General features: G+C 42.8%; 2 protein-coding genes across 3 annotated transcripts; both read left to right on the top strand.

Moving 5' to 3' along the window:
• The first annotated feature begins 199 nt into the window (after positions 1-199).
• On the top strand, positions 200-21,543 carry LOC138204365 (tyrosine-protein kinase yes-like). Of its 2 annotated transcripts, none has more exons than XM_069159572.1 (12): positions 200-828; positions 10,275-10,581; positions 12,424-12,523; positions 13,075-13,173; positions 13,373-13,476; positions 14,457-14,606; positions 15,191-15,346; positions 15,788-15,967; positions 16,659-16,735; positions 17,000-17,153; positions 18,941-19,072; positions 19,932-21,543. In XM_069159572.1, the coding sequence occupies exons 2-12, from the start codon at positions 10,284-10,286 to the stop codon at positions 20,138-20,140; spliced, it is 1,659 nt and encodes a 552-aa protein (XP_069015673.1). In that variant the 5' UTR covers positions 200-828; positions 10,275-10,283; the 3' UTR covers positions 20,141-21,543. The 2 variants fall into 2 exon arrangements, with proteins under 2 accessions (XP_069015673.1, XP_069015672.1); XM_069159571.1 differs by lacking the exon at positions 200-828 and adding an exon at positions 7,446-8,750.
• Positions 21,544-21,698: 155 nt separating this feature from the next.
• enosf1 (enolase superfamily member 1) lies at positions 21,699-27,794 on the top strand. The gene is made up of 15 exons (XM_069159573.1): positions 21,699-21,862; positions 21,966-22,068; positions 22,968-23,083; positions 23,830-23,916; positions 24,007-24,033; positions 24,113-24,185; positions 24,271-24,309; positions 24,495-24,577; positions 24,661-24,783; positions 24,865-24,999; positions 26,007-26,048; positions 26,123-26,252; positions 26,882-26,981; positions 27,076-27,157; positions 27,247-27,794. The coding sequence occupies exons 1-15, from the start codon at positions 21,782-21,784 to the stop codon at positions 27,337-27,339; spliced, it is 1,314 nt and encodes a 437-aa protein (XP_069015674.1). The 5' UTR covers positions 21,699-21,781; the 3' UTR covers positions 27,340-27,794.
• Positions 27,795-27,840: the final 46 nt, after the last annotated feature.

The following is a 27,840-nucleotide window of genomic DNA, read 5'->3' as shown; positions in this document are numbered from 1 at the left end:
TGTTCCCTGGGCTGAATTTTATATAGCTATGAAATGTGCCTCCTCGTCATTATTATTACTATTATTATTATTATTATTATTATTATTATTATTATTATTATTATTAATTGAGCTGCAATGAGAGCTGTACAACCAGCAGGGGGCGTCACAGACCTGCATTTGAGCCTGAAAACGGTACAGATCGAGTCCTCCTTTTTGTGCGTGAACCCATCCTCCACTGGCCGGGCTGCTCCTCTTCTCCTCCCCGGTCATTGTCTCTTTTTTTCACCACTATCACGAGGCCTGTCCTCCCCGGCTCTGCCTCAGCGATCGTCTCCTGCTGCCCCGGTTCACCTCAGACCCGCCGAACCGGACGGATCTGCGTCGGTATCTCCAGCTGTGAGGCTCCCAGTCCCGCAGGCTGGGTCCGCCATGTTGTGTGGGGGTTGAGGGAAGTTTAGTAGTAGGAAGTAGGAGCTACAAAGCGCTGGGATACTTCAGGGGATCCGACTTTTTTCTTTTTTTTTCCCCGTCCAGCCACTGTCATGCAGCTGCAGGTTTCCTCCTCTCTGACCTCTGAGCTCCGGCTACAATGACGGTCTCCTCCAGCGGCTCCGCCATCCTCCCAAGACTGCAACACTTGAAGCTGCTTTGATTTAACTTCAGACGCAATTGCTCTGCTGGATGTATGAAGTGAGGATGAAGGCGGCTCGTTCCCGGTTGGAATAACGTATAGAATATTATTTTTCATTCCGGATCTGATTCAAGGAGAAGGAAGGAGGTTGAAAGAGGGGTGGGAGGGGGGGAAACGAGGAGGAAACCACCCGAGAAGGACGCGGATTTGTGAAGGTAAATAGAAAAAAGACAAACGAAAGTGGTCTTTGTGAGAGCAGCAGGATCAGATAAAGATGGGCCGAAAAGCAGCTGCTCGCCTGTCTGACCTGTCATCAACAAAGAAATAAAGCTGTCCTACAAGAATACCAACAGATACCTGCTTACTGACAGTTTTACCTGCAAACCAGAAGCTATCTGGGAATCATTTAATCATTTATGTGTCGATAAGAATATCGGACAGCGTGTGCTTAAAGTCCCGGAGGGATATTAGTAACCATATCAGATTGCAGATAGACACTTTCAAGCAGGAAACACGTAGTATGATAACATTACTGCAATTGAATTATCATAATAAGGTTTATTTACCATAAACGTGAGGCTTAACTTGTTTTTGAAGGACTATAAATATAGAAGAAAGGTTCATTTGTCATTTTTATAAACTCCTTTTCAAATATGTTCTCAGGTTTCATCTATTTTGGCCTCTTATCATAATTATTTTGTTTAAAAGTTAAATCCAAAAAGGACTCAGATGCATGAGACAAAAGCGCCACCTCACCATTTCATACATCTAACTCCATCTTTGAGTCATGCTGATTCAGATCATTGTGAGATCAGAATGGGGTTACGATAAAACGGAGAGAGGAGGAGGAGGAGGATGAAGAAGAGGAAGAGGAGGAGGTTTTGGTGATGCTGCCAGTTAATTTAAAGTCACTGATTATACAGCTGAGTCAGGGTTTGAGCTGCTGCTTTATTCATTCTTCTAGTCTGACTTTTCCCGTTTGCACTGTGAGGGCAGGTTCTGGGAATCGTCCTCTTTACTTTCAACGTTTTTTTTTTTGTTGTTTTTTTTTTTTAAATGAAGCCTGCTCAAAGTAAACTAACTGAATCACAGCTGGTTTCTGAGGATGGCCGTTGAATTCGGAGTGAAGGGAGTTAAAGGGGAATGCCACTATTTCCAATGTAAATATGAATGAGCAGTGATTTTGTTGACCTATAGGACTTTGGCATGTGTTCTTCCACCCCTACAAGTTTGCTGTGAATATCTCTTACCAACACAAGGTTACAGATTTCAACCTTGGTTTCAGGTTTCTGCTTCTTGTCTTGGTCCTACTTTGGATTAAATGGACCTTTTTTTTTTTTTTGGTTCTGAACACGAGTGCTTCAGGTTATTGTGTCATTTTTAAACTTTTTTTTGGTGCAGTTCAATTGATAATTATCATAAAAGTCAGAGTTTGGAGGGTTTTTATTCCAGCTCAGCTCAGGATATTATGGCTCAACAAACGAGGAGTCATCGATCCAGCTTTTTACTTCCTGATAACTCGACTCAGGATATCTGATCCGAGTGCTCCTTTAAACTGATTATACATCACTGCGAGGAACTCATTTAAACAATTTGTATGCAGTGTAACATAATACCAGGGATTACGTGAAGCTAACAGATTTCAGAAACACCCAATTTTAAAATTACATCAACAAACAACCTGAATTTGATGTGGATTTGATGGCCGCCTAAAGGTAATTTGCCGCTGTCTTGGATCAGTGCGTCCCTCTAAACAATCTCTTTCAAATAAAACAAATCAATCCTACATTTACTCGGGGATCTGCTTTCTCCAGCAGACCAGTGCTCATCATGTGTGAAACTAACACTGAAAAGCACAACGTTTTAATAGCAAACATCTGAAGGTGATCGTCTTGTGTTTCGATGAAACTCGCCATCATGTATTTTATTGTAGAGGCTAGTTGCCCCGAGTTTCTTTGTGACCAAACTCCACACGAAAACTGCAGCTGTGTTTTTGTCCAGATTTTGCCAGAGAAGAGTCTAATCCAGGCTATCACATGAGGTTTCACAATCACTTCACGAGACGGTGACACTTCAAACACTCGGCTCTGTTGTGTGTTCAGACAAATGGACGACCGAAGGCACGCTGCGATTCCCAAAATAGCTCGCACCTCCTCGCTCAGGTGTTCCCGAGAGACCCGTTATTCGGGAAAGTGTGTGATGTCTGTTCTCTGGCAAGCAAAATAACTGACACGAGCTCAACCGCAAGCTGTTCGGAGAGCTCTGGTGTTTTACACACCGGTCGAGTTGAGAGTTAGGTCGAAGGGAAATCAGTGATGATACGAACGCAAATATTCAAGAGCTATTTTTTTCCTTGGGTCTGAAGTACGAGAGAGAGAGAGAGAGAGAGAGAGAGAGATAGATTGGGCTGCTGCTTTTCAAAGTAAAACAGTCGAACACTCTGCGTTCAGTTCCAAGAAAGATCAATCAAATCCATCTCACGCACAGTGAGCAAGCCTGCAGCAGAACTCTCCACACGGCACAGTGCAAATCTCATTGTGAACCACGTATTGATGTTTCTCTCGAGGCTCCACATCCTCGCCGTCACGCGACACATTTCCCCACACCCAGTTTTAACCGTTTGCTGTCGGAGGAATGTGGCGGACGGTGGCTGGCAGCATCTGTTGAAGATCTGAAGCCCAGCAAAGCCCCACAGACCCTCCCCGTCTGCAGCCACAGCGTCAGCCGCTAGCAGCTGTCCAGCGAGACGCTGGGCAGCGTTTCAGTCAGACCGCCGGCTGACGAACGGAGGAACTCCTTCAGCCCGGCTGCCTACAGTCGAATCTAAACCTCAGAGGAGCCGAGCCTGTTTGAACTACTGAGACTCCGGCTGTATATTTAAGAATCCGGCTCGAGTGCATTTATAATGCATGATGTGCAGAATTAAGATGTAAGAATTTGATCTTCAGTCAGATTCAAAATCTGAATGAGATATACGCATGTATTCTTCACTATCGCGTCTTCGTATTCAGTATCAGCATTACACCTTCTCACTTCTACATAGATTTGTCATTTCAACTCTGAAAATATGAAGTTAGGGCGCCTAATGATTACTAACTGCCAATTAATGTGTTTCGCTAATGCTTGTGACAGTCTAAAAACATCTAAAAGTTTGCCTTTTAAAAAAAACAACCAAAAAAAGCAGTAAATCCTGACTTTTGAGGAACTGTAATTTAATGTCACGTTGTTTGTTTTTAGCCACGTTAGCAGTTGGCTCGGAGGGTAACAGCGTGGGCGATCAGTCTTTGTCCTGGATTGATGTATTTGAACAACTGTTGTGTGGATTTGCTAAATATTTTGCCATATTAAGTGAAATGTCTCAACAGAGTGGGATGGACTGCCATGAAAACTGGTACAGACATTTTTTTTTATCTCTCTCAGGAAGAATTAACTAACTTTAATGAACTGGAAATCCAGTCAACCATCAAAATTCAAAAAAATTTAAATTGAATTGACTTATTGAGTCCGATTTTAAGTTATGAAAATCAGCTAATTCACATTACTTTAGGTTCATTTGACATCCTAAAGGCGTTCATGTAATTAAGGGTGTGCCATATTTTATTGTTCACTACACCGAGTCTTTATCAATATTAAAAATCAATGCATCCTTCAAAAAAAACTTCTTTAGTCCATCTGACAGTATGAAAGCCAAACGTGACAATTTAAAATGATACAAAACCAAAGAACGTAAAAAAAAAAAATCACCAAATCTGGACATTACTAACAATAATAATGAAACTTATGTGCTAGTTTGTGACCAGCAGGACTGTAAAACGCAGATAACACCACCCTCCAAATAATCCTGCACTTTCAGCTTACTCAACTAAACCTCGTCTCCGCAGCCTTCTTTAAAATTCTGAACCATGACCACCGCAAACTTCTACAGCATTATGAGAGTGAGGGAGAGAAAAAAAAAAGAAAAAGAAACTGAGCTCTCCTCCGTCTTATCAGCATTTTGCGGAGCCTGTGTGGAATTATCACTCCGTGGTCGGAGAGGAGGAAGGAGCGCGAGGGGAGGTGGCTGATAAGAAGCGTGCAGGTCTGAATTATCACTGTAGCACAAAAATATGTAAATAATGATTTTAGAGCGCAGAGAGACGGTTTGAACAGTAAATGGTTGTTTTTTTTCTTCTGTTGATTCACCGCACCGTGTCCGCGGTTTAATTTGCACAAGTCTCCTGTTAAACACTTCATTTAGGTGCATCGGCTGAAATCAGGATTTTGTGAGACCACATAAATAAACAAATAAAGATCACATGGGTGCTGTGTCTTAGCGACAAGCATGCCTCTAAAATAGATAAAAACGCTAAAGACAAAAGGTTAAAGGTGACAACCTTTTAAACCTCCGTGACCATCAGTTAGTCATGGGAGGATCCGGTCCCCCGGGGAAACATCTGGGGCCGACTCGGATGTCCACAAAAACATTCAGTTTGTTATGTATTTCCTAAATACTCGACAATGCAAGCAGATTGTGCAAAACATCAGAGGAGCTTTCTCAGAGGCGGGTTTTTCAACAAGCATCTGCCGTGTTGGAAGTGCCCTTGAGCAACACACTGAATCCCTATCAGCTGTGAGCTCCACACCGGCTCACCGAGCAGTCTGACCTCGCCGGAACATTAAACAAAGATATTGTCGAGTCCGTGGCTCCGAAAAGAGACATTGTCATTGCAGAACCAGCAGGAATCTCAGCAGGGACAGAATAATTATTTTTTTTTGTGTGCGCCCTTGCTTTCAAATATTTTTCACCTCTCTGCAGTTCACACTTAAAAAAAAAAAAAAAAAAAAAAAAGACTCCTAGTAGCATTGAATAAGTCTAATATTTACCGGTTAAGGTAACACACACTGATTTTGACTTCAGACGGAGGGATATCTGCCCCTCGGTGTAGCATTTCCAACAGTCTCTACCAATTTACAGAGCTTTGGTTCAGGTTGAGTGAAATGTCAAGCTTCCTTCAACTCATTCGTCTTCTGTCTCTCCCTGGCAGAACAGAGCAGAGCTAAAACAATAGAGACACGCCTTTCCAATCAGATAGTGAAGGATCCTCTGTATATACGCCGTCTCTGTGTTGGAAGCTTCCTCGCGCAAACTCTTAACCTTCCTCTCTCATTGTTTCTTCGCGGTGCGACCGGGAGTCTTCTCGTGTTTGCATGCGATCGTCGTAGTGGGTCATGTTATCATCCCGGGGCCAGCGGGATGTTGTCCGCAATTAGAATACGTTTCTATAATTAGCAGCAAGCCAGATTTTCCTTGTGGTTTCGTGGCTCTATTGTTCAGTGAGCAGACATGAAAGTAAAAGTCAGTGGGACATTTTTAGATATTTAAGATCTGTTACAGTAAAAATCTGGCTGCAGAGTTTTTGACTCATTTATACACCAAGGTGATGTCTTTCTTTCTTTCTTTTTTTTTTCTTTTTTTTTTTAGACACCTGTCACTATGACTATTTTCCCTTTATGGCTTTAAAATGACACCCAAGACGCATTGCATGATTTTTCACCTCAATCGGGGTCAATGTGACGCTGCAAACCGCGTTCCAAGGGTGGACGGAGCCCGCGTGGAGTCATTATGTGATGGCTGCCTGATCCAGCTGATTAATAGGGACTCCCAAGTCGGTCTGCATCGTATGAATCGCAGCGACGAGTCCTTAAGAGCCTCTGCAGCTGAGAGCTCATTGAAATGCACGCGAACACAACAAATGTTGAAGGTTGCTGCAGGTCAAACTGACAGTAGAGTCAGGGGTCGTCACTGCGTTAGCTACAGGCCCTGGTGGTCACTCTTTCTCTCTCTCTCTTTTTTTTTTTTTGTCTGTTATTATCCTCTTAGGGTAAATCCGCCATCCTCTTAATCCTCCTGGTAGTTCAAGCTGGTGGAGCTGGCACAGTGCTCCCGCTCCCAATCCCACCCCCCCACCCCCACCCACCCACCCACCCACCCACCCAACCTGCTGTCTCTCTCTGTTTCTGCATACACTCAATCTAAATCCTGTTCTTTGTGCCCACACAGCCGCAGATAGAAATATTATCGCAGGTTTTATTTGGCCCTGCAGTGCTCCACCCGGGATTCAGAGGGAACTGTGAGATTTAGATATTGTGTTCTACGTGCATGAAAGTCGATGGCTTTCTATATGAAATGTGTTTTTTTTTGTTTTTTTTTCCCCTTCAGGATGCTGCAAAATCCTGGAAGCTCGGTGAAGTTTTAGGAACAGCTGTGATTTGAGCTGAACGCTAACGTCGAGCTATCGTGCTGGTATTTTAGCGTGTGAGCGTGCTGACGTTTCCAAACTGGCCGTTTAAACACGGAATCTGCGGGAGTTTAGTCGAACACCAAAGCAATGGACAAACTCAAACCGTGATCCGGTGAAACGCGGCACACGGGAGAAGTCAACAGAGTCAATAAACTCTACCGACGCGAGCAGATTTCAAAGCAAACTGTGCAGCAACCATCGGGCCGACGTCGCCTTCTGCTGTTGCGCGAAACAACTTCAGCGGTGTTTGTTCAAAAAGAGTTGCATGACTAAACGTATTGATTTTCTTTGCACTATTTTTCACGCGGTATTTTTATGCCTTTGGTAGAATTGACGGGAGACGAGAGGAATGACAGCGACAGGATCGATAACAACTAACAAAAGCAGGACTCCCCAAAATATTGATTTTGAAAACAGCAATTATGTAACAAATAAATAATTCATCTTCTCACTGCTTCAACACCGACTCTGATCAGGACAAAATACTGCACAGGATTATAAAGCAGCCTCTGTGCATTGCATGAAAACATACAGCAAAGTAGAAAGAAAGGTTTATTTTGAAATCTCCTTTAAAGGTGTCCTAGTTTTGGCTCAGTGTTGGTGCAGTTATGATAATGCTGGAAAAGTGACGTCACTTCAATGAAACGGCTGATGTCTGATTTTTGAAAGGGGAAAAATCTTTTTCACTCCCCCCGGGACAGCGGCCAGTGTTTTACAGCGTGGTAACTTCACTGCTGACCCGACGCACCGCGCTCTCATCTGTCCGATAATGAAATACAAGCCCACCGTAGTCGACCGAGCCGCCTCTGCTTTCCATGACACTCGAGGTTAAAGGAAAGGTTGGCTCGAAAAACAGAAAGGGCTTTTTCCGTGCCAAAACATTCTCGGCACGTTGGCCGCACATCTAACATCTGAGATCAGATTTATCGGCGTATTTACTTGCAGCCATTTTCTTTTTTTTCTTTTCTTTTTTTTTAAGAAATCGTTTTCATTTTGAAACGTCTCCGGCGACTGACCGCCCATAAAAAGACGACCGGCGCTCGACGCAAGTTGAAGCCCGGCGTTTCACCGGTTGCCGAGTTTTATTTGAGCAAAGTGTTCTGGATCTTTGGAAGGTTTCTGCGGTTTGTCCCCGTTTTTTTTGTTGATTTCTCTGGCAGCTCAGCTGGAGAACTCGATGAACTCTTGATCGCGCAACTCCCCTCTAGGATGAGGGAGAGAAAAAAAAAAAAAAAAAAATCCCTCCCGCCTCCGCGCATCAAGGCCACTGCTCCAAAAATCAGAGAAAGATGTATTACCACACCAGATCCTCTCTTTAACTGACGGCTGTAATTCAGTGAACCGCCGTCCTCGTCACTCCTGCCACCACCTGTGCCTCCGTGCCGCCCAGTAGCACCGGTTCGTCTTGTCACACTGAACCATCTCCGCTCCTCATGAAAAACTCTCCATTTCACCTCTTGTGCTCTCCTGTCTGACCGTATCGTATCGTGTCAGCGCCAGCTAAACGGATTCCATCTCCTCGTGCAGTCGTTGTTCTTGGCGAACGAAAGCGCTCTGATCTCCCCCCCGCGCTCAGGCATCTTTACGAGCGTGTCTGATCGTCTCCACATTTTCCGGGCCTTCACCTCGCGGAGGAATGCCTCGGTGTGGCTCCGTCCAAATTATGTTAGAAAGAGGAATGGCAACCACGCGGATGGACACACACATCGATGTTTTAAATCTTCCAGCGCGGTCGGGCTGAGGCACGGACAGATTGTGAAACGATGGATCCCCGAGCACAGACGTCCTCCAGCAGAGGAGCGAGACTCCTCGACTGAAAGAGACACAAAATGAACGGCTCGGAGTTGGAGAGCTCTGTTTGTAGTTGTTTTGTATCTTCGTATTGATTATTTATTTATTTTTGGTTGTTTATGTCTATTTGTTGCTATTCTACGTCTCTTTGTGGGCATTGTGTTTGACTTCATGTCTTATTTGTGTCGCTTGTTTTCTATCGCTTGTAGTTTTTGTGGTCATTTTGCATCCCTTTGTAGCCATTTTGTGTCTCTGCGGTTGTTTTTCCGTGTGTCTTTTAGGTTAGTTTGTGTTTTAATGGAGTCGTTTTGGATCGCTTCGTATTGATTTTGGGTTTGTTTATGTCTATTTGTGGTTATTCTACTTCTCTTTGTGGTCATTTTGTGTGACTTTATAGCTGTGTTGTGTCTGTTGTGGTCCTTTCACATGTCTTGATCATTATTTCTCTTGTTTTGTATCTCTTCACAGAGGTTTCGAGTAAATTTCTCGCAGCCATATTTTTTCTGGTCGTCACCATTTTGTATCTGTTTGTAGTGTTTATGTGATTGTTCTTGTGGTTTTCTGCATCTGTTCGTAGTTGTCGATATCTTTGTAATTGTTGTTTTGTAGTCATTTTGTGTCTCTTTATCGTTGCTCTACATTTCTTTGTTGTCATTGTATGTCTTTTTGCAGACGTTTTGTGTCTTGAGCTGCTCGTGTCCCTTTTTGTATCTCTTCATACATGTTAGTCTTTTTGTGGTCTATTTTATGTCACATAGCCATTTCTGTGTCTCTGTGGTTGTTTTGTGTGTCTTTGTGGTTAGTTCGTGTCTTGTTGTATTCATGTTGTGTCTCTTTTTGGTCATTTCATGTGTCTTGGTCTTTTTGCGTATCTTATTTAATATTTCCTGCAGTTTTCCTGCTCATTTTGTGTCTCTTTGTGGTCATTGGTTATGTCTTTGTAGCTGTTTAGAGTCTTTTGTGTATATCTGTGGTCATTTGATTGACTTTTCAAACAGTAGCATTTACTGTTTCTTCATACAGATGCTCAGCACTACATGCCCCATGACCACTTGGGCCCCTTGGGCTTGTTTCTCAGTAGACCCATTTAATAGTCATTCATGGGCTGAAATATTTTATAAGGGTCTGTTTTAAATGTTGTTACTAGGGAGAGTGACTTTGGACAGCATGTAATGTGTCATGTGTTTGTGAATATTAAGAAATATTTTTATGGAACAAAAACGTAATCTAATGGATCACAACAATGGGAACAACAGTCACGTATTCGTCCCTCCGTTTTGCACTTAATATACATAAGGCCATTCAGGCACCATTTAATGTACGTGGACCTGTTTGAGTCATGATTGACTGATAGCGGATTTTGTATTTACCCATATGTCCCGGTTACCCCATGGCTTATAGTCTTAGTGGTTGTAACAACAACAACAAAGTGATTTACATGATAATATCAGGTCATTACATCGACACGCGTCGCCTACGGGCTTTACGTTGCAATCATTAATCCCGCACCTCTCTTTTAGCCTTTCATTGAATGCTGTCCCGTCTGTTTGAATTAAACTGACTTCTTCTTCTCGTGTCTGTCCCGGCAGGGTAAGACAATGGGCTGCATTAAGAGCAAAGAGGACAAAGGCCCGACCATGAAGTATCAGACAGATAATTCCCCGGCGTCAGACGTTAATGCCGTCGCCACCACGCCTCACGTAGGCCACTACGGGCCAGATCCCACCCAGCTGCAGCAGAGTCAAGCTGCCTCGTCTTCATCCGGCTCCGGGGTCGTCAACTTCAACCACACCCTCACGCCGTTCGGGGGCTCCTCGGCTGCCATGACCCCCTTTGGAGGAATGTCCTCCTCCTTCTCGGGTCCAGTGTCCAACTCGTTCTCTGGTGCCGTTTCAAGTGAGTTTCACTGTGTCGTCATCACTCCACTGATAATGGTCCTCATTGCAAAACGAGACCACTGTCCTCTTAATGTCCAACTTAAAGGATCAGCGTGAAGGATTTAAGGGGATTTATTGGCAGAATTGGAATAAAATATGTATCATTACGTTTTTAATGGTGAACAATCACCTGAATCTAAGAATTGTTGTGTATTATTGCATCAGAATGAGCAGTTTATATCTACACTGGGAGCAGGTCCTCTTTTACGGAGTTGGCCATGTTTTTACAGCAGCCCAGGAGGGACAAATCAAACACTGGCACCACTAAATCCTCTTTAATGCTTGGATAGGGAGGTGACGGGTTGGATATTCAGTTGATTGTTATCTGCAACCTCACTTACAGATTCCACTAAACCCGACACACTGGATTAAAGGGATTTTATTAAAGCACCATGTGTAATTGTAATTGTATGTTTCACCCCATTAGCTTTGCTGCTAACTGCGTTTTCAAACAGTAAAGCAGGGTTTTACAATTTTTGAATGTATTTCTTTTAATCTTCCAGACAGACATTTCTTAGTTGTTTTTTTTTACAAGATTGAAATCATTTTGCAAAGACCTGATGTTGGTAATTCATTGGGTTTTTTTTTACTGGTCGGCGTTAACCATCTGTTTATCGGTTCATCACTGTGGTCTAAACTGACTCAACAACTATTGGCTGGATTGCCACATATTGTTGTACAGCGTGCGAGTCTTACAGACTTTGACGTCCCATTGATCTTAACCTACCACCACCAGGAGGTTTGAATTTTATTTATTTTTTGAGGGAAAGGTGTCGCAAAATTTGGTACACATCATCTGCAAATGTTAGCATTGTCAACCTTATATCTAGTATTGCCCCTTTTAAGCATGTCAGCATGCTGACGTTAGCATTCATCTCGAGGCACTGCTTTGTTGAAATATTTTTTTCTTTATAATGTAAAACCCTGAATTTTATTTAAATGTCAAGAGTGGGATGTTAAACGGATTTGTTTTGCAGTAAACTGTAAATGGGATAAAACATGCAAACGTACTCACAATCAAGCTTAACTCGGTCATTATGCTGATCTGGCTTGTCAGTCACCCCTTAATGCACGTCGTTGCTAAGTTGTGAGCGTTAACACGGGTCCTGCTATCGGCTGCGATCCTGCAGGCAAAGATTGAACTCTCCTGTTTAGGTGGGATTTAAGGTTGTAATCCTCCTCCGTGTTGGATTATCTGCTCTCAGAGGGGGATGAAGGTGGCGCTGCCGTGATATTTGCTTTTCTGCAGGTGATAATGGGATTACTGTTGACAGCATTGTTGTCAGTGGTGGGTATATGAACATCATCTGTCTGGGAGTGTGGCTGCGCAGCAGGCACCGCGTCTTCCAGGATGTTGGCAACGGGACGGGAAGATGAAGCTGATTTACACAATGAATGACCGAACTGTGGCTTTTAATCTCGTGTAGGTGTTGTTTAATACTTAGGTGTATATTTAATCTCGATCACGACGGTTAGAAAGGCTATCCAACTAAAAACTGGTTTGATTTACTGAGTCTTCTTTGGCATGTGTATGAATGTTCATATTTCCATGCAGGCGACGTGTTTACACAATAAAATTACAAGCAAAGAAAATCGATACCAGACCTCGGCGCGACAGATTTATCTACTTAAACTGGCCTCTACACACTCGCACACATAAACAAACCTACCAATTCCTAACACAGTCCCTCTGCAGCAACATGATGTCCTCCACCTGCACCGCTGTCTGCAGAATTCACAAACTCACCAGTCTATTACTCATTTGTTTGTCTGTTGTTATCCTCTTTTTTTTTTTTTTAAGGCGGTGTTACATTCTTTGTGGCCTTGTACGACTACGAAGCCAGAACTTCAGATGATCTGACGTTTAAAAAGGGAGATCGCTTCCAGATCATCAACAACACGTAAGAATCGCTCTCTCTCTCTCTGTTTATGAGACATTTATTAGAAAAGGCTTCTTTTCGCGAGGAGTGCGGCGAGTACGAGACGCCCTTCACTCGCTCAGTGACGCTCGGCTGCACCTGCTCCGTGAGGGTCTGCTTCCCTAAATGAATTAAATTGCTTCTTGTTTCTTGGGCCGGCGGCTTTCTCCACACAGCACTGTGGATTATTATTATTTTTTTGCTTTGGTAAGAGATGTCGCCCGAGGTTATATCATTGTAATGTAAAGGAGATTAGTCTCGTTCATTCCCTTTGAAAGTGGGATTTAGTCTTAAGCTCATTTTAAAGACCGTTTTTGAATCAAATCGGGAGGTCTTGCAGAACAAATAAGATTTAGAGGCACGTAAACACTAGCCATACTGCAGATGAAGTGATCCCTAAATTATCAACCACTATTAACCGTCTTTCATCCCTGGTATCAATCACACGGCGATATATGAGCATGAGTCATTGGCTGACTGTCAAATGAGCGAGTCGTTCGTCTCATCTCTCCTTTGTCATTGTCCTCCTGCAGAGAAGGAGACTGGTGGGAGGCTCGCTCCATCAACACGGGGAAGAAAGGCTACATCCCGAGCAACTATGTGGCCCCTGCTGACTCCATCCAGGCTGAAGAGTAAGACCTTGTTGCTGCCTTTTATAACGTCATTACTCGGCCTACGGCAGAGGACCAGGAGACTAATGACAGAAGCATGATCCCACCTCACGTGGCTCAAAGCACACAGTCCAACATTAACAGCTTCTCAGTCCTAAAGAAGCTTCATCGTGTGAGTTTCACAAGCTTTTAAATTCTTATTCTGTCTCTGTCCTCACAGGTGGTACTTTGGTAAAATGGGACGCAAAGATGCTGAAAGGTTGCTGCTGAATCCAGGGAACCATCGAGGAACTTTTCTGGTGCGAGAAAGTGAAACTACGAAAGGTGAAGAGTCATTTTCTGCACTGATAATGTTAGCCTCAAACAATCCCGATTTAATCAATACAAAAGATGATCAACTGTTGTCAGATTTCTTTGATTGAAAAACTAAAATCTGTGTGAAAAATTAAGTAAAGAAGTCCACTGCTACTTCCTCCGATCCCCAAAAAATAGTGTTTCTTACACAGCTAATGTGGCGCTAAAAATAAAAATAAAAATGAACTGGTTCGCCGATTAAATCTCTTTCAGATTCTGGGTCAATGTTGATGAATTTTGCATCAATATTAATTTTTAGTTAATTGAAAAACAACGCTCTGATTGGCTCATCTGACTGACTTCTTTGGAGTTCCCTCATCTGAGGGTCATGAGTGTTGTATTTAGAGTAGAATGAATGCTAACTTAGTACATTTTCAAACAGGAAGTTGTAGGAAGAATAAACTTTGATTGGGAACGCAGAACTTCAGACTTCACAGTTGCAAGAAGCTACAATTCCTCTAAATTTCAAGCCAGTCCATCCAGTTGTTGCAATATTTCAACATGTTTTTCACCATATGAATAACACTGACATCTAAACAGCCTTGCCACTAGCCTGTCTATACAAAAAGGGTGTACAAAAGAACTCACTAAATAATAACTCACAATAAGGAAAGACAACAACAACAAAAAAGACAATATTAGTGTCACATAAAGCCAGCATGAGTACAGCGCTCTGATTTTGCCTGACCTCGACCGTCAGCTTGTTGTGTCTTGTCGGATGACTAAAAGCTGTTCACCGCTATAACTTGATGGAAGAAACAGAACTTCTCAGACACAAAGGCGGGGAAACAGAGGACAAAGACAACAGGGAATTTAAAGTGGTAAAAAAAAAAAAAAAGCTCAGAAAACCAGCATCTCATCCTACTTTGCAACTCTAAAACCCCGTTTCAGTCAAATCACAGACATTTGTGTTTCGAGGGATGAAGAAACATTTCCCGTGTCCCCTCCAGGTGCTTTTTCTCTCTCCATACGAGACTGGGACGAAACCAAAGGAGACAACGTGAAACACTACAAGATCCGCAAGCTCGACAACGGGGGATACTACATCACGACGCGAGCGCAGTTCGACACCTTACAGAAACTCGTCAAACACTATACAGGTATATTTCCTTTTCGCGCTTGCTCTCCTTCTCTGTCTCGCCTCATCCATTATTCATGGCAGCCTTTCATCACACCTCGAGGAATTATCCCGAAAATGACTCTTAGTCACACCGGCTGCTCTCTGCCATGCGGTTTGCTGTGCTGCCTCGCTGTTACCAAGGGAGATGAATGGCCTTTTAATTTTAATAACAATTGATGGTGCGGTTATGATTCCCTGCCTCCCACCTCGTCTCCAGCCTGAGAGAGAGGTCTGAGGTTAAGTCTCCGTGATCCCACTTAATTTCAGTTTGACTCCAGAGAAGGGGTTTTGGTGTATTAAAAAGCCACTTCATCTCCTTTTATATTTTATCAGTTAGTAGAAGAGCCTCTAAATTCATCGACATCAAATGGAGTGAGCCGATGCATGAAACACGCCGGCTTTAAAACTGCATACCGCTGCTTCAGAGACGCAAGTGTGTGTGTGTGTGAGTAGGCACTTCTGGGTGTAATGAAGCATTTTGATCTCTCTCTCTCTCTCCCCCTTGGTATATGTGTGTGTGTGTGTGTGTGTGTGCGTGCGTGTGTGTGTGTGTGTGTGTCACAGAGCATGCGGACGGACTTTGCCACAGGCTGACCACGGTTTGCCCCACAGTCAAGCCTCAGACTCAGGGGCTCGCTAAAGACGCCTGGGAGATTCCCCGGGAGTCGCTGCAGCTGGAGCTCAAACTGGGCCAAGGTTGCTTTGGAGAGGTCTGGATGGGTAAGGACGAGACGGACGAAACGCGCGGGGAACATGTCGGGGGGAGGGGGAGCACACAACTGCCTAGTGGTGTCTTTCATTGTTTTTGGAATCATCCAGATGGGGAAATACAGAATAAGCCCAGGTTTATGTCGGAAATGCAGACACCGTGCGTCTCTATCTGTCGAGTCTATCTCTGTCCAAACTGAGGGGGTTATCCACTTCCTGCAGTCGCTTCCTCTGTTTGTTATCTCCAGAGATTGTCCCACTGTTTGTTAGTATTCGCATACGTATCCGCTCATCCGAGGGATATTTTTGCAAGAGGTGCATGCATGACGGCACATGTTTGAGCAATTACAAGACCTAATTAATGATATTGTCTCGCTCCCGGCCCATTAACAACACTGATTACCCCCGTGGCCCGCGGGCTTTTTTTCTCTCTCCCTATCTTCGCCTCCGCAGGCACGTGGAACGGCACCACTAAGGTTGCCATAAAGACGCTGAAGCCGGGGACCATGTCGCCCGAGGCCTTCCTCCAGGAGGCTCAGATCATGAAGAAGCTCCGGCACGACAAACTGGTGCCTCTGTACGCAGTGGTGTCCGAGGAGCCCATCTACATCGTCACGGAGTACATGGCCAAAGGTACGCGTCCATACCTGCAGCCGGGGCATGTTTGCTTAGCAATTACATGGATTTTTATTCAAGCTTTCCTCCCTGGAGATTAACAGTGCTCAGCTGCTTCCTGTTGAGGTCTATTTATAAAGAAAAGAACAACATCGGGCACAAAAGGAACCACATGGCCCGTTAGTGATGTCACATCCACTCACTGGCCACTTCCTCGAAGGAAAAAAAATTAAAATTTTATGGAGGTTTTAATTAATATGCCGAACAGATTGAAAGCCCTTGGAAGTCCCTTGTGGTTCCCTGAAGCCTAAAACTGGCTGGAATAATTTAAAACTGCTGCAGTTTTGTGGGTGTTTTTCTTGGCTTCAGCTGCAATGCCATCTTTTTTAAATTCGTGCATTTATGAGTAATTAGATTTAAGAGTGTGTAAATGTTAACTCTATGACATATGCCCCTGAGTGTGTGTCTAAACGCCTGCAGTTTGTTTATCCACTGAGAAACTGTTGGAACATTTTCCCCCATAACTTCTACCTCTGATAGACGTTAAACAGGAATTAGCCGTCACTGTCATTCGCATTAAAAAGCTTAATGTATTATTCAGTTTAATACGAGACTTCACATGCTGAAGCGGCGTATTAGTATGCGGCTCACTCACATCCGATGCACCTACAGTATTTCATGGCTTTCCTGCGTTTCTGGCTCTTTATAGGAAGCTTGCTCGACTTCCTCAAAGAAGGTGACGGCAAATTCTTGAAGCTGATTTTACTGGTGGACATGGCTGCAAAGGTGAGACAAATACCTCCATATTTTTTAATTTCATAAGTGCAGAATTTGTGTCAGTGATTTGTTATCTTTAGAGCTCTATTTTAAGCCTCCGGTAAACACGTCCCTCCTTCTCTCAAACTTTGCTTTTGTTCTTTCACTTTGTATCACCTTTTTTTTTTATTTTTATTTTTTTTATTTCTGACAAAATGTTCAGAGTGTGGGAAGCTAAAACTTATTTAGGGAGACGGTGAAGTGCTGTCATGTGTTGGTTTTTTTTGTTCCTAGATTGCCGACGGCATGGCGTTCATCGAGAGGATGAACTACATTCACCGGGACCTGCGAGCTGCCAACATCCTCGTGGGCGAGAACCTGGCGTGCAAGATCGCCGACTTCGGTCTGGCCAGGTTGATAGAGGACAACGAGTACACGGCGAGGCAAGGTGGGTCTCTCACACACACACACACACACACACACACACACACACACACACACACACACACACACACACACACACACACACACACACACACACACACACACACAGGCTGCGTGAGTCACAGGTGAATGAGGTGTCGGGGTGGAAATGTTTAGAGCAGTGTCCTCACAGCGAAGACGGCTCCCTGTTGTCTCCTCTCGTGGTGAATTACACTAATAGTGGAAACCAGATGCTTTCACTCCCTCTGATTAGTTGCGCTGTTTACAAGCTGGGAGAATTTATCAATCTGCCTTATCTGCTGCTCAAATAAACCCACATTACTAATGATACGTTTCTCACTTTACCGGTTTCTACCCACGTGCAGACTATAGTTTATATAAAGGGGCTTTTGCACTCGTGTGTGTGTGTGTGTGTGTGCGTGTGCGTGTGCATAGCTGCACGACAATGGAACAAACTAAACACACTTTCACTGAAGGTTGAAGGCAGCAGCTTGCTTTTGAAGGTTGCACACATCCAGATCTGAAAGAAAAACACCCGAGACACTACAAACAAGCTGCCGACCAAACAGTATGGTAATAAGACATCCACGGTCGTGGTTCTGTGAGGTTGTACGAAGGTACAGCGGTGACGAAGCTAAATGCTGACGGCAGTGTGCTAATCCGTTTTGCTCTCAATGACGATGACACCGTGCTCGTGTGGAGCAGGTTTAATGTTTACCATAATTACCGTCTTAACTTGGCATTGCTCGTTGGCATGAGGTAGATCTGAGCCTGACGGGGGTCAGTCGTGATTTGGTCATAAATCAAAAATCTTGGACAAATCAGAATCTTCACCTGATTAGTGGCTCTGTTAAAGTAAATTCACAAAAGAACAGACGAGCTGTCAAATTAATTAAAGTTTCCGTCAGGCCAATAAAAGGTAGATATTTAATGATAAAAAAAAAACGATTATCAAAAGTGAATCTTGTCAACACGCAGAGTATATATGTCGGTTTAGTCACTATTCATCACAGTAGTGTCACCTGTGGTCCACTCGTGAAAATGTTTACAGTGTTGCTGTACGAACTGAACATCTGGATGTCTGTGGTATCTCATTGGTGGGAGAAGAATCTGAGAGACAGATAATAAAAACGTTGGCATAGAATACCAAAATATCGACATCAGAGGTCTTCAACAGGGGGTCCACGACCCCTAGGGGTTCCGCGGAGGTACTGCAGGGGGTCAGTGAAATTTGTGGTTGATTAGACAATTTTTTTATTTTTATTTTTTTTCCCCAAATTTTTTTCCCACCAATTTAAATGTCTTTAAACACACATTAACATGAATGCAACATATTGTAGCGAATGGATAAATGGAGGCAGACGATTTTATCTTTCAATCAGAAACTGTATGTTTTTATAATTTTGGTGAACTGGCCCTTTAAATAGACATGTCATGTTCTCGTATTTTCCGTTACTGATCTACTGCTTTAAAATGATGACAAATAACTTTTGCTATGAGATAATTATGTCATTCGTGTCACTCTAGCAGCCTCGTTTAAACAAGAGATCCTTAATAATGTCCCTTATATTCATTCTTGTCCCCTAAACCTTAAATATGAGAGCCGAAAGTCTTATTTCTGAGCAGCAATTACAACCTCTGAGGAGCATTTATGAACCTCATTACCAAAGAAATGATGGGTCACTTCCTGATTGTGTGTGGGGGGGGAAAACAAAAACAGAAATGAAGCCAAATACCCTCTAGTGGAAACCTCAGTCCTCTCCTCTTCCTCTCCCTCTTCCTCACACACAGGAGCCAAATTCCCCATTAAGTGGACGGCCCCGGAGGCTGCACTGTACGGTCGCTTCACCATCAAGTCAGACGTCTGGTCCTTTGGCATCCTGCTCACTGAGCTCGTCACCAAAGGCAGAGTGCCCTACCCGGGTATGTGAAGGGTCAACGCTAACACACACAAACACACACACACACACACACACACACACACACACACACACACACACACACACACACACACACACAGTCTTATACACACACCTGACACAAATAAAACCTGCAGTGTGGTAACGGTGTGGGTGGAGATTCACGGCCAGAGTTATCAACCTCCAGTCTGTCAGGCTGGCGGCTCGTTCATGTCGCAGGATGAAGTGAAGCTGTCTGACATTGTCTGCGCTGGTTGTTTATGCCTCTGCAAGGGGGATGCTGACATCCACACACACACACACACACACACACACACACACACACATATGCGAGATTAGATGAGACCATCTGGTGGGGGGACGATCGTGAGATTGAACACCACTCTTGTTTATAACCATCTGCCAGACTGACACCGCCCCGGGGAGCAGCGCCTGCGGAGCTGTGCGCCACCTTCAGCTCCGATGTGGCGCTGAAACGGTTAATGGATTAACTCAATGACAGAAAATAATTTGGGTAATTGATTAAAGGAATAATATAACATTTGGGGAGATACACTAATTCGAATTTTTGACGAGAGTGAGATGAAAAGATTAATTTGCTACGGACAATAACCACAACCTCTGAGCTGGCAACCTGCCTTAGTTGAAACCACACAGTCTGATATTTAACGGGAAGGAAATTTAGTTCAAACTTCAGGGTAGTCGACATTTTAGTGACGCAGTGGGCTTTTCTGTAACACACGCCGCCTCCTGCGGTTTCCAACTCTTGCTCCCATCTCTTGTATTTGAAAACAAAAAAGACATAAATGATATAAAAAAAATAAAAAATAAAAAAGCTCTAACGGCCCTCTCGTCCTCCTCAGGTATGGTGAACCGGGAGGTGCTGGAGCAGGTGGAGCGAGGCTACCGCATGCCCTGCCCCCAGGGCTGCCCCGAGTCCCTGCACGAGATGATGAATGTCTGCTGGAAGAAGGAGCCGGACGAGAGGCCCACCTTCGAGTACCTGCAGTCCTTCCTGGAGGACTACTTCACCTCCACGGAGCCTCAGTACCAGCCGGGAGAAAACCTATAGCCAGACTGGACTCCGCTGCGTGTCCCTACGCCCGGGTGGAGGCTCCTTCAAAGTCGACTGGAGACTACGTCCGTCGCACGAACCACTACTCACTGCGTCTTTTCCTTACGTTTTTTTTGTTGTTTTTGTTTCTGCTTCCAGCGTGTAGTCACATATCATTCTATTTTCATATTTTTGGGGGTTTTCTTTCATGGTACTACACAAGTCTGAGCTGTGTGAACTTTTGATTTTAAATGTGGCTTTAAATCTCCATGTACGAAATGTTCCGCAGTTTACAGACGCACGCATTCGTTTCTTTTAATTACACGACATATGAGATTCTTACTCGTTAACACAGTATTACATTTCTGTGAAATAAGCTGTGATTAAGCCTCACAAAAGAAAAACATATCATTGAGAACAGTCGGCTTTTTATATGGAAATCTCAGATTTAATTGCCTCCAAATTGAAGCCTTTGTGCTTTTTAAAAAAAAGAAAACAAATGATGTCTCAAAATTATGAATTATGAAGAAAATTAATATATTTTCCTGATAAGGGGAAGTTCTCAGGGGGTTGATGGTTATTATCAGTCCATTGGGTGGTGATAATTTCAAAGCGGATCCCATACAGTTTAACTTTACATTTCAGTCACTGTGCAATTTGTGAGACACGATTAAGGCTGTGCGCTTTTTCTTTTTTTTTTCTTTTTTTGCAATATCATGTTCCTGTAAGAGTTTATTATTATATGAATTTATTCATATCTCATGGACATTGTTTTATAGCTTCATTTGAAGACTTTTTTTTTTTTTTTTTTTTTACTGTCCATCATCATCCAGACAAGACATAGCTCTTGATTATAATCTCAGTGTAATCACTACAGAGACGTGCTTACATGAAACCGGTCTGTATAATGTGTCACTGATTTGCTTCGTCGACAAAAAAAAAAAAAAAAAAAACACCAGTGATGAAACTGATGGACTTGTGGCTTCGTGCCAATCCAGAATGACACTAACACGTAAAGCTGTTGCAGGCAGCCGGCCGAGCACGAATGAGGATTTTACTGACTAATTTTAAAGTGAACAGAGCTGCCAAATAAGTTGGACGCAAACATTTTGTCTTCTGAAATGTGACTGCTGAAGGACTCTCGTGTTTGTGTATTCAAGGCGACGTTGCAACAAAACAAAAAAACAAAAAACAAAAAAAAACTCTTTGTATGGCAGTGATTTGAAAGTTTCTCTTTGCATTTAGTCCCTGTGTGGAGTCATCAGGACAGTATTATAATGGAAACAAATGCATTTGACGACAGAGCTTTAGAAGGGCTTTGTATTGTATACTATAAAAATCCTCATTTTATATGATTATTCATAAAACTGACAAGACTGCAAAATATATTTGGGAGGGAGGTGGTGGGAGGAACCTTATGGGGGTGGTGGTAGTGGTGGTAGTGGTAGTGGTGGTGGTGGTGGGGGGGATTTGTACAATAAAAACGTGATTTTACACCCTGTGTTCTTCTTTGTAGACATTAGATGAGTCTCTTTAAGTAAACCTGTGACAGCGTGAAGTGGGCGGGGTCAGCTCCTACATACAGGTCACTTCAGAAGAAACCAGTCCAAACAGAGGCTGGGTCACAAGACGGGTAAAACTGTAATCCGAGCTCCCGAGATGTTGCACAAAATTGTGAATGTGACAGTGAGGGACGTGAGATTCCCGACGTCTCTGGAGCAGCACGGCTCGGACGCGATGGTAAAGGACGTTTCTGCAGGAAAACACTCTCCGGATTCATGTCCACGCTGCTTACAATTAAGAGGAAATACTGACGTTGTGAGAGGCCTTTCTCCCCCCGCAGCACACCGACCCGGATTATTCTGCCGCTTATGTGACCCTCGACACGGACAGCGGACTGAAAGGCTTCGGCCTCACTTTCACTTTAGGAAAAGGCACCGAGATCGGTAGGATTCACACGGTGTGCAGACAAAACAAAACACTGCGAAGTTTCAACAGAAGACCACCATAACGCATATAGCACTGCTGCGTTCAAGTGCTCCCCCCCCCCCCCCCCCCAAAAAAAAACCTCGGAATTTCAACAATTTACAAATTCCAATAAGAAAGTTTTTTTTTTGTTTTTTTAAATTGGAGTAAAAAGTTGTTGCATGAAATATGAATATATGATATGTCAACTGTTTACATCAAATAGCAAAACGCTACAGTTGAACTCAGCTACATTTCCGTATATATATAATTGCATACCATATTCAACATTATTTGGCTCTCATAGGTTGCACGCCCAAAACAAACACTTACAACAGGCTATAAAAATCAAACATAGTACAGACCTACAGTATTTACTGTAGGCTAAATGTTAGGCTCCTCAATAATGTCAATTTTACACAGGTCTCAGAAGTTGTCGTATTTCTGACTACACCTGAAGATAACATTTCGTTTCGTTTACCCGACACCGCCATCTAGCGGTAATCAATATAACAGTCAATACATTTATATTACATTACATGTATATTTATGCACTTAGTTGGCAGGTTTTTAATTACACGAAGCAAAAACTAATCTCTTCATGAAGGTTGTAATAATCCGATTTTTTTTTTTATTATTATTATTATCTCAGAGAGGCATTAATTCACTATGTGGTCATTTTGGAGGCTCTCTGTATAATGCAATATACTTCAACAGCACCACAATAAAAACTGAAAATGAACCTTCATGAGAATTTATTGCAGGACTGTTGTGTTGGACTGCACCTAAATATGGTATCTATTTTAAGTGAGGTTTGTTGAACTCTCTGGAAGCTTTCATCCTCTGAAATAGTTTTTTTGTGTTCATTGAAACCTTGCAGTGGTGTGTGCTGTCAACGCCCTGGCCGGACTGGTCGTTGGGAAAACTTTGCAGGAGATTGTGAGCGACTTTCGTGGGTTTTACCGCCTGCTGACCAGCGACGGCCAAATGAGATGGGTAAGAACAGCCACTCGGTCAGTAATAAATATCATGTAAACTCGCATGGATAAAACTGAACCATTCAACCTGATGGATTCACAGCATAAAAACCTGCTCATCATAACATGATCCTTCTTACATTGATTTTTTTTTTTTTTCTTTCTCTGATTTGATTGTGTTTTCCTTGAAGCTTTGACAATATTGTCCACCAATATCTTTCTTTTCACAACAAAAATTTATGAAATATACAATTTACCATGCAGGTGCTCACTTTTGCAACTTCTGTTTCCTCATGAAAAACACTACGACTTAAGACACTTGCCTAAATCCACAAATAAGGTCCACTGAGAACATCTTTGGTCACTAGTTTCTGTTGCCAGGATCCACAGGTCCTCTAATCTGAGACTGAAGCGATGACAAACAAATGTAAAAGAGGTTTTGCACTCTTCAATCGAAGGCTTTTCAAGAAGTAAAGTCAGGCGTCTGTTGCCAAGATCCATCTCAGCTCTGTGTCATAGAAATGACTCACACTGCTGACAATAAAATGTAAAAAAAAAAAAGGCTATTTAGATGCAAAAATAATCAACAATAACATGAGCAAAAGGTGAAAAAATATGATCCTAGTTACGATTGCATGAACAAAACTGGTTGAAATCTGTAGAACTGTTCCTATTTTAACACATATTGGTGTACTCTCCACTCTTCTGATGATATTTATCAAGAGAACGTCAAGGTTGGATTCTTAAATCTGCTGTCTGACACAGTTGGGCCCAGAGAAAGGAGTGATCCACCTGGCCACTGCTGCGCTGCTGAATGCCGTGTGGGACCTGTGGGCGAGGGCTGAGGGCAAGGTGGGGACCTTCGGATGAGGCGTCACAATTAAAACACCATTTCCCTCACAAGCGCGACACCTCATGACTGTTGTCATCCTTTCCCTGTAGCCGCTGTGGAAGCTGCTCGTCGACATGGTGAGTCATCGGTAATTTCGATTTATGTCCGGGAATGGGATCGCGTGGGAAATATCGTGTCACGTATGTGTCGTTGCAGGATCCGAAGCGGATTGTGTCATGCGTTGACTTCAGATACATCACTGACGTGCTCACCGAGGAGGAAGCTCTGGGTACTAGTTTGTGATGTGCAGTACAGTTTGAGAAAAGAAATCCCTTCTTTCTAACCAGCGGACTGTGTTTCTCTTCCTAATTCAGACATATTAGTGAAAGCACGGGAGGGGAAGCAGCAGAGAGGTGAGCACACTGGAAAGAGTCATTAATTACCGGCTGAATGGGACTCTGCAGAATTAAATTGCCTCCTCAGGAAACTAACCGGAGTGCTTTTAACCGGCATAAAAGGGCCCCCTTTGCACAATTCAAATCACGTCTCTCTCCTCGAGTGCGTCTTACCTGTCTGGACGGTTTCTCTCCCCTGTTAGAGGATCAGATGCTGAGCGGCGGTTATCCTGCGTACACCACCTCCTGTGCTTGGCTCGGATACTCGGACCAGCAGCTCGAACAGGTTCCCGGTGCTGTAAAACACACAACAAATACATGGTTAGAAAGATTGTCTTCAATGACAGTCATGTTTTTGTTTTTTTTAAGCTCTGCACAGATGCTCTTAAAAGTGGTTGGACCAAGTTTAAGGTGAAGGTTGGAGCCGATCTCGAGGATGACATACGCAGATGTCGCCTCATCAGGAAAATGATCGGGCCCAATAACACGATGGTGAGGTTGTGGGTTTTTTTTTTGTCCCGCTATTGTATTTACAACAGGAAGTAACTCCGGACTAAAGTGTGTTTGTGTCAGATGATCGATGCCAATCAGAGATGGGAAGTCTCCGAGGCGATCAGCTGGGTGTCCCGACTGGCTGAGGTCAAACCTCTTTGGATCGAGGAGCCCACGTCTCCAGATGACATCCTCGGTCACGCCACTATTTCTAAGGTGAGACGGAAGTTTTATTTTCCATGTTTTCTTATGTGTGTCGAATGGTTCGATTGTGGGATACTATGGACGAAGAAGGACAGAGAAGGACTAAAAGAGACTTTAAACAATGCAGCCATGTCACTCCTGGTCTTTTTTTAAAAATTTTATTTATGTCGTTGTTTTGTTTCTGTATTTGTTCGTTTTGTATTTCCTTGAAGTTGTTTGGATTTCCATAGAGATGTTTTGTAAATCTTGACGTTTATTTTGCCTGTTTTTAGAGTTGTTTTGTCTCTCTGGAGTTGTTTTATTTCCTTCCGTGGTTATTTTATGTCTTATTTTGTTTCTATTTGAAGTTTCTTTTCATTTACATATAGATGTTTTGTGTATCTTTATTATTTATTTCTGTTTTTATATTGTTTTGTTTCTTTCCTTGGTCGTTTTGTGTCTCTGTCTTGCATACAGTGGGTGTTTGGCCTATCTTTAAGGTTATTTTGTTTCGCTTTGTGATTGTTTTCTGTTTCTATTTGGTTGTTTTGTCTCTCTCTGTTGTTGTTTTGTTTCTTTTCCTAGTGGTTTTGTGTCTTATATTGCCTCTCTTTGAAGTTGCTTTGCATCTCCATATGGGTGCTTTGTGTATCTTAGCAGTTGTTTTGGCTGTTTTTGTGGTTGTTTTGCATTTTTCTGAAATTGTTTTTGCATCTTTCTGGAGTACTTTTTTCTTTCCATGTTCATTTTGCATCATATTTTGTTTCTGCTTTAAGATGTTTGCATCTCTATACACTGCACGTTTTGTATGTTTTTAAGGTTAGTTTTCCTCTTTGTGATTGTTTTGTGTCTCCCGGAAGTTGTTTTGCGTCTTAATATAAGTGTTTTGTGTCCTTTAAACTTTTTTTGTTTATTTGCATCTGTTTTTTTGTGTTCATCTAATAGGATTTTCTTTCAAACGATAAGTATTAACAGTCACATTAAACACAGTCAGTAATTCGTCCTTGAGTGATAAAAGATGTCTGGCGTTGTTGTTGCAGGCTTTGGCTCCGCTCGGGATCGGAGTGGCGACGGGGGAGCAGGTCAGAGCTCGAGTTTGTTCCTACGCACATATCACTGAGATTAGATCATATTTTTAGTTCAGTTTTCTCTGCAGTGTCACAACAGGGTGATGTTTAAGCAGTTCCTCCAGGCTTCGGCGCTGCAGTTTGTCCAAATAGACAGCTGTCGGTTGGGCAGCGTCAACGAGAACCTGGCTGTGCTGCTGATGGCCCACAAGTTCCAAGGTAAAACTTAAAGGAACCACAACAATCACATTGTATGGAGCCCCAAAGTGTCAATATAAAGGTTTGTTTTTTTTACTTTGTAAGCAGCCAAATGCACTCAAAGGTCATCAGGCAAGTCTGAAATACAAATTACGACATCAATTTATGATCCAATCAGGTCAGTAATTAAAATGGACTGTAAAAACAAAGATGAAGGCATCATATTTTTCTTTTAACGTCTGATTTTTATTTATCTTTTAAACTCTTTCATCTTCCTTTTTTTTTTTATCTTGACATAAATTGTCCGTCCGACATAAGTTTAGTCTTTTTTCTGTTCCCTATTTTCCTCAGTGCATCATTCCTTCATTTCAGGGCCGACTCCATACATCGAAACGGCTAGCTTCAGGGAAGTAGGAAAAATAATTCATGATGAAAATAGATTAAGACAAATACAATTTTAACTTATCACCTGACTGAAAAGGTTAAAGTATAAAGCTTTACGTCTGTTTTAGACTCCATTTTAACTCCTCTTTAAACTCTTAAATATTAATAAACTATTATTAATCATTTCCCATGTGATTGTTGTCCTTTTTGGGCTCCACATTCGACACGTATCTGTGTATGACTGCAATGCATTTCTTTTCCTTTAGTGCCCGTGTGTCCTCACGCCGGAGGAGTCGGTCTGTGTGAGCTCGTCCAGCATCTGATTCTGTTTGACTACATCTGTTTGTCTGCGAATCTCAGCAACCGGTCAGAGAAAACGTTCCTTTTTGTTGCCAGTCGGAGCTCTTTAGTGATTCTAGCGTTACATTGAGCTTTACGGGTTTTTTTTTTTTTCCCCCAGAATGTGTGAATACGTAGACCACCTCCACGAACATTTCACCAGTCCGGTGGAGATTAAAGACGCCCACTACATGCCTCCCAAGGTAAGAAACAGACTTGAACTCAAAAAAACTTGACATCGTACACAAGTACCGTATCAGATGTCTGTGTGCACTGTGCTGCTTGTTTTCAGGACGCGGGCTATTCTTGTGAGATGCTGGAGTCAGCGGTGACGAGGCACCAGTACCCAGAAGGAGACGTATGGAAGCTGCACATGAAGAAGTGAAGACTGTATCTTAAACATTTTTACTGTTATAGGTAAATTTAGACTGAAATGAAGGTCTGTGAAAATGTTTTTACACTAGGCCAAATTGTAATTAAATAAGAAACACTTTATTTAGACAATGACTGTGCAATTACTAGATTTTTCAAGAATTGAGATTTCTTTATCTGCCAGGTTTCTACACAGATATCTAAAAGAATGCATCTGCATGACAGAAACTGAACTTTCTTTGGAGCAATCGGGCTCATTTACATGCACGCAAACACCCAAGTTACCCTCCAGTGCATTTCAGATTTTGGTATTGAATATTTAAAGTTGCAATATGTAAAGTCCCATCTTGTAATACCACTTTGTGCCTCAGGAGGCGATAGTGAGTCACTTGTCTGCTCCAGGCTACGAGATTAGTCTAATTTTAGTTAATTTTTTAATGTTCTTAATTATATACCTTATAATTGCAACCAGCTTCCTGCTGTGTGTTCATAACATTTCTGTACAACTCAAGTT

Source organism: Embiotoca jacksoni, unplaced genomic scaffold (genome assembly GCF_022577435.1).
Source record: "Embiotoca jacksoni isolate LCO1_2020_lvr unplaced genomic scaffold, fEmbJac1.0.p SCAF_25, whole genome shotgun sequence".
Classification (NCBI taxonomy): domain Eukaryota; kingdom Metazoa; phylum Chordata; class Actinopteri; family Embiotocidae; genus Embiotoca; species Embiotoca jacksoni.
Note: the sequence above shows the minus strand (reverse complement) of the source record. Positions and strands in the feature narration are given on the sequence as shown.

Bases quoted from the DNA above. Each gene is read 5' to 3' on its own strand.
- LOC138204365 (XM_069159571.1), top strand. From the start codon at position 8,724: ATGAACGGCTCGGAGTTGGAGAGCTCT. The intron at 15,347-15,787 runs GTAAGGACGAGA...TCGCCTCCGCAG, and splicing joins CTTTGGAGAGGTCTGGATGG to GCACGTGGAACGGCACCACT. The intron at 15,968-16,658 runs GTACGCGTCCAT...GGCTCTTTATAG, and splicing joins CACGGAGTACATGGCCAAAG to GAAGCTTGCTCGACTTCCTC.
- enosf1 (XM_069159573.1), top strand. From the start codon at position 21,782: ATGTTGCACAAAATTGTGAATGTGACAGTGAGGGACGTGAGATTCCCG. The intron at 24,578-24,660 runs GTTCCCGGTGCT...GTTTTTTTTAAG, and splicing joins CGGACCAGCAGCTCGAACAG to CTCTGCACAGATGCTCTTAA. The intron at 26,049-26,122 runs GTCAGAGCTCGA...TTTTCTCTGCAG, and splicing joins GAGTGGCGACGGGGGAGCAG to TGTCACAACAGGGTGATGTT.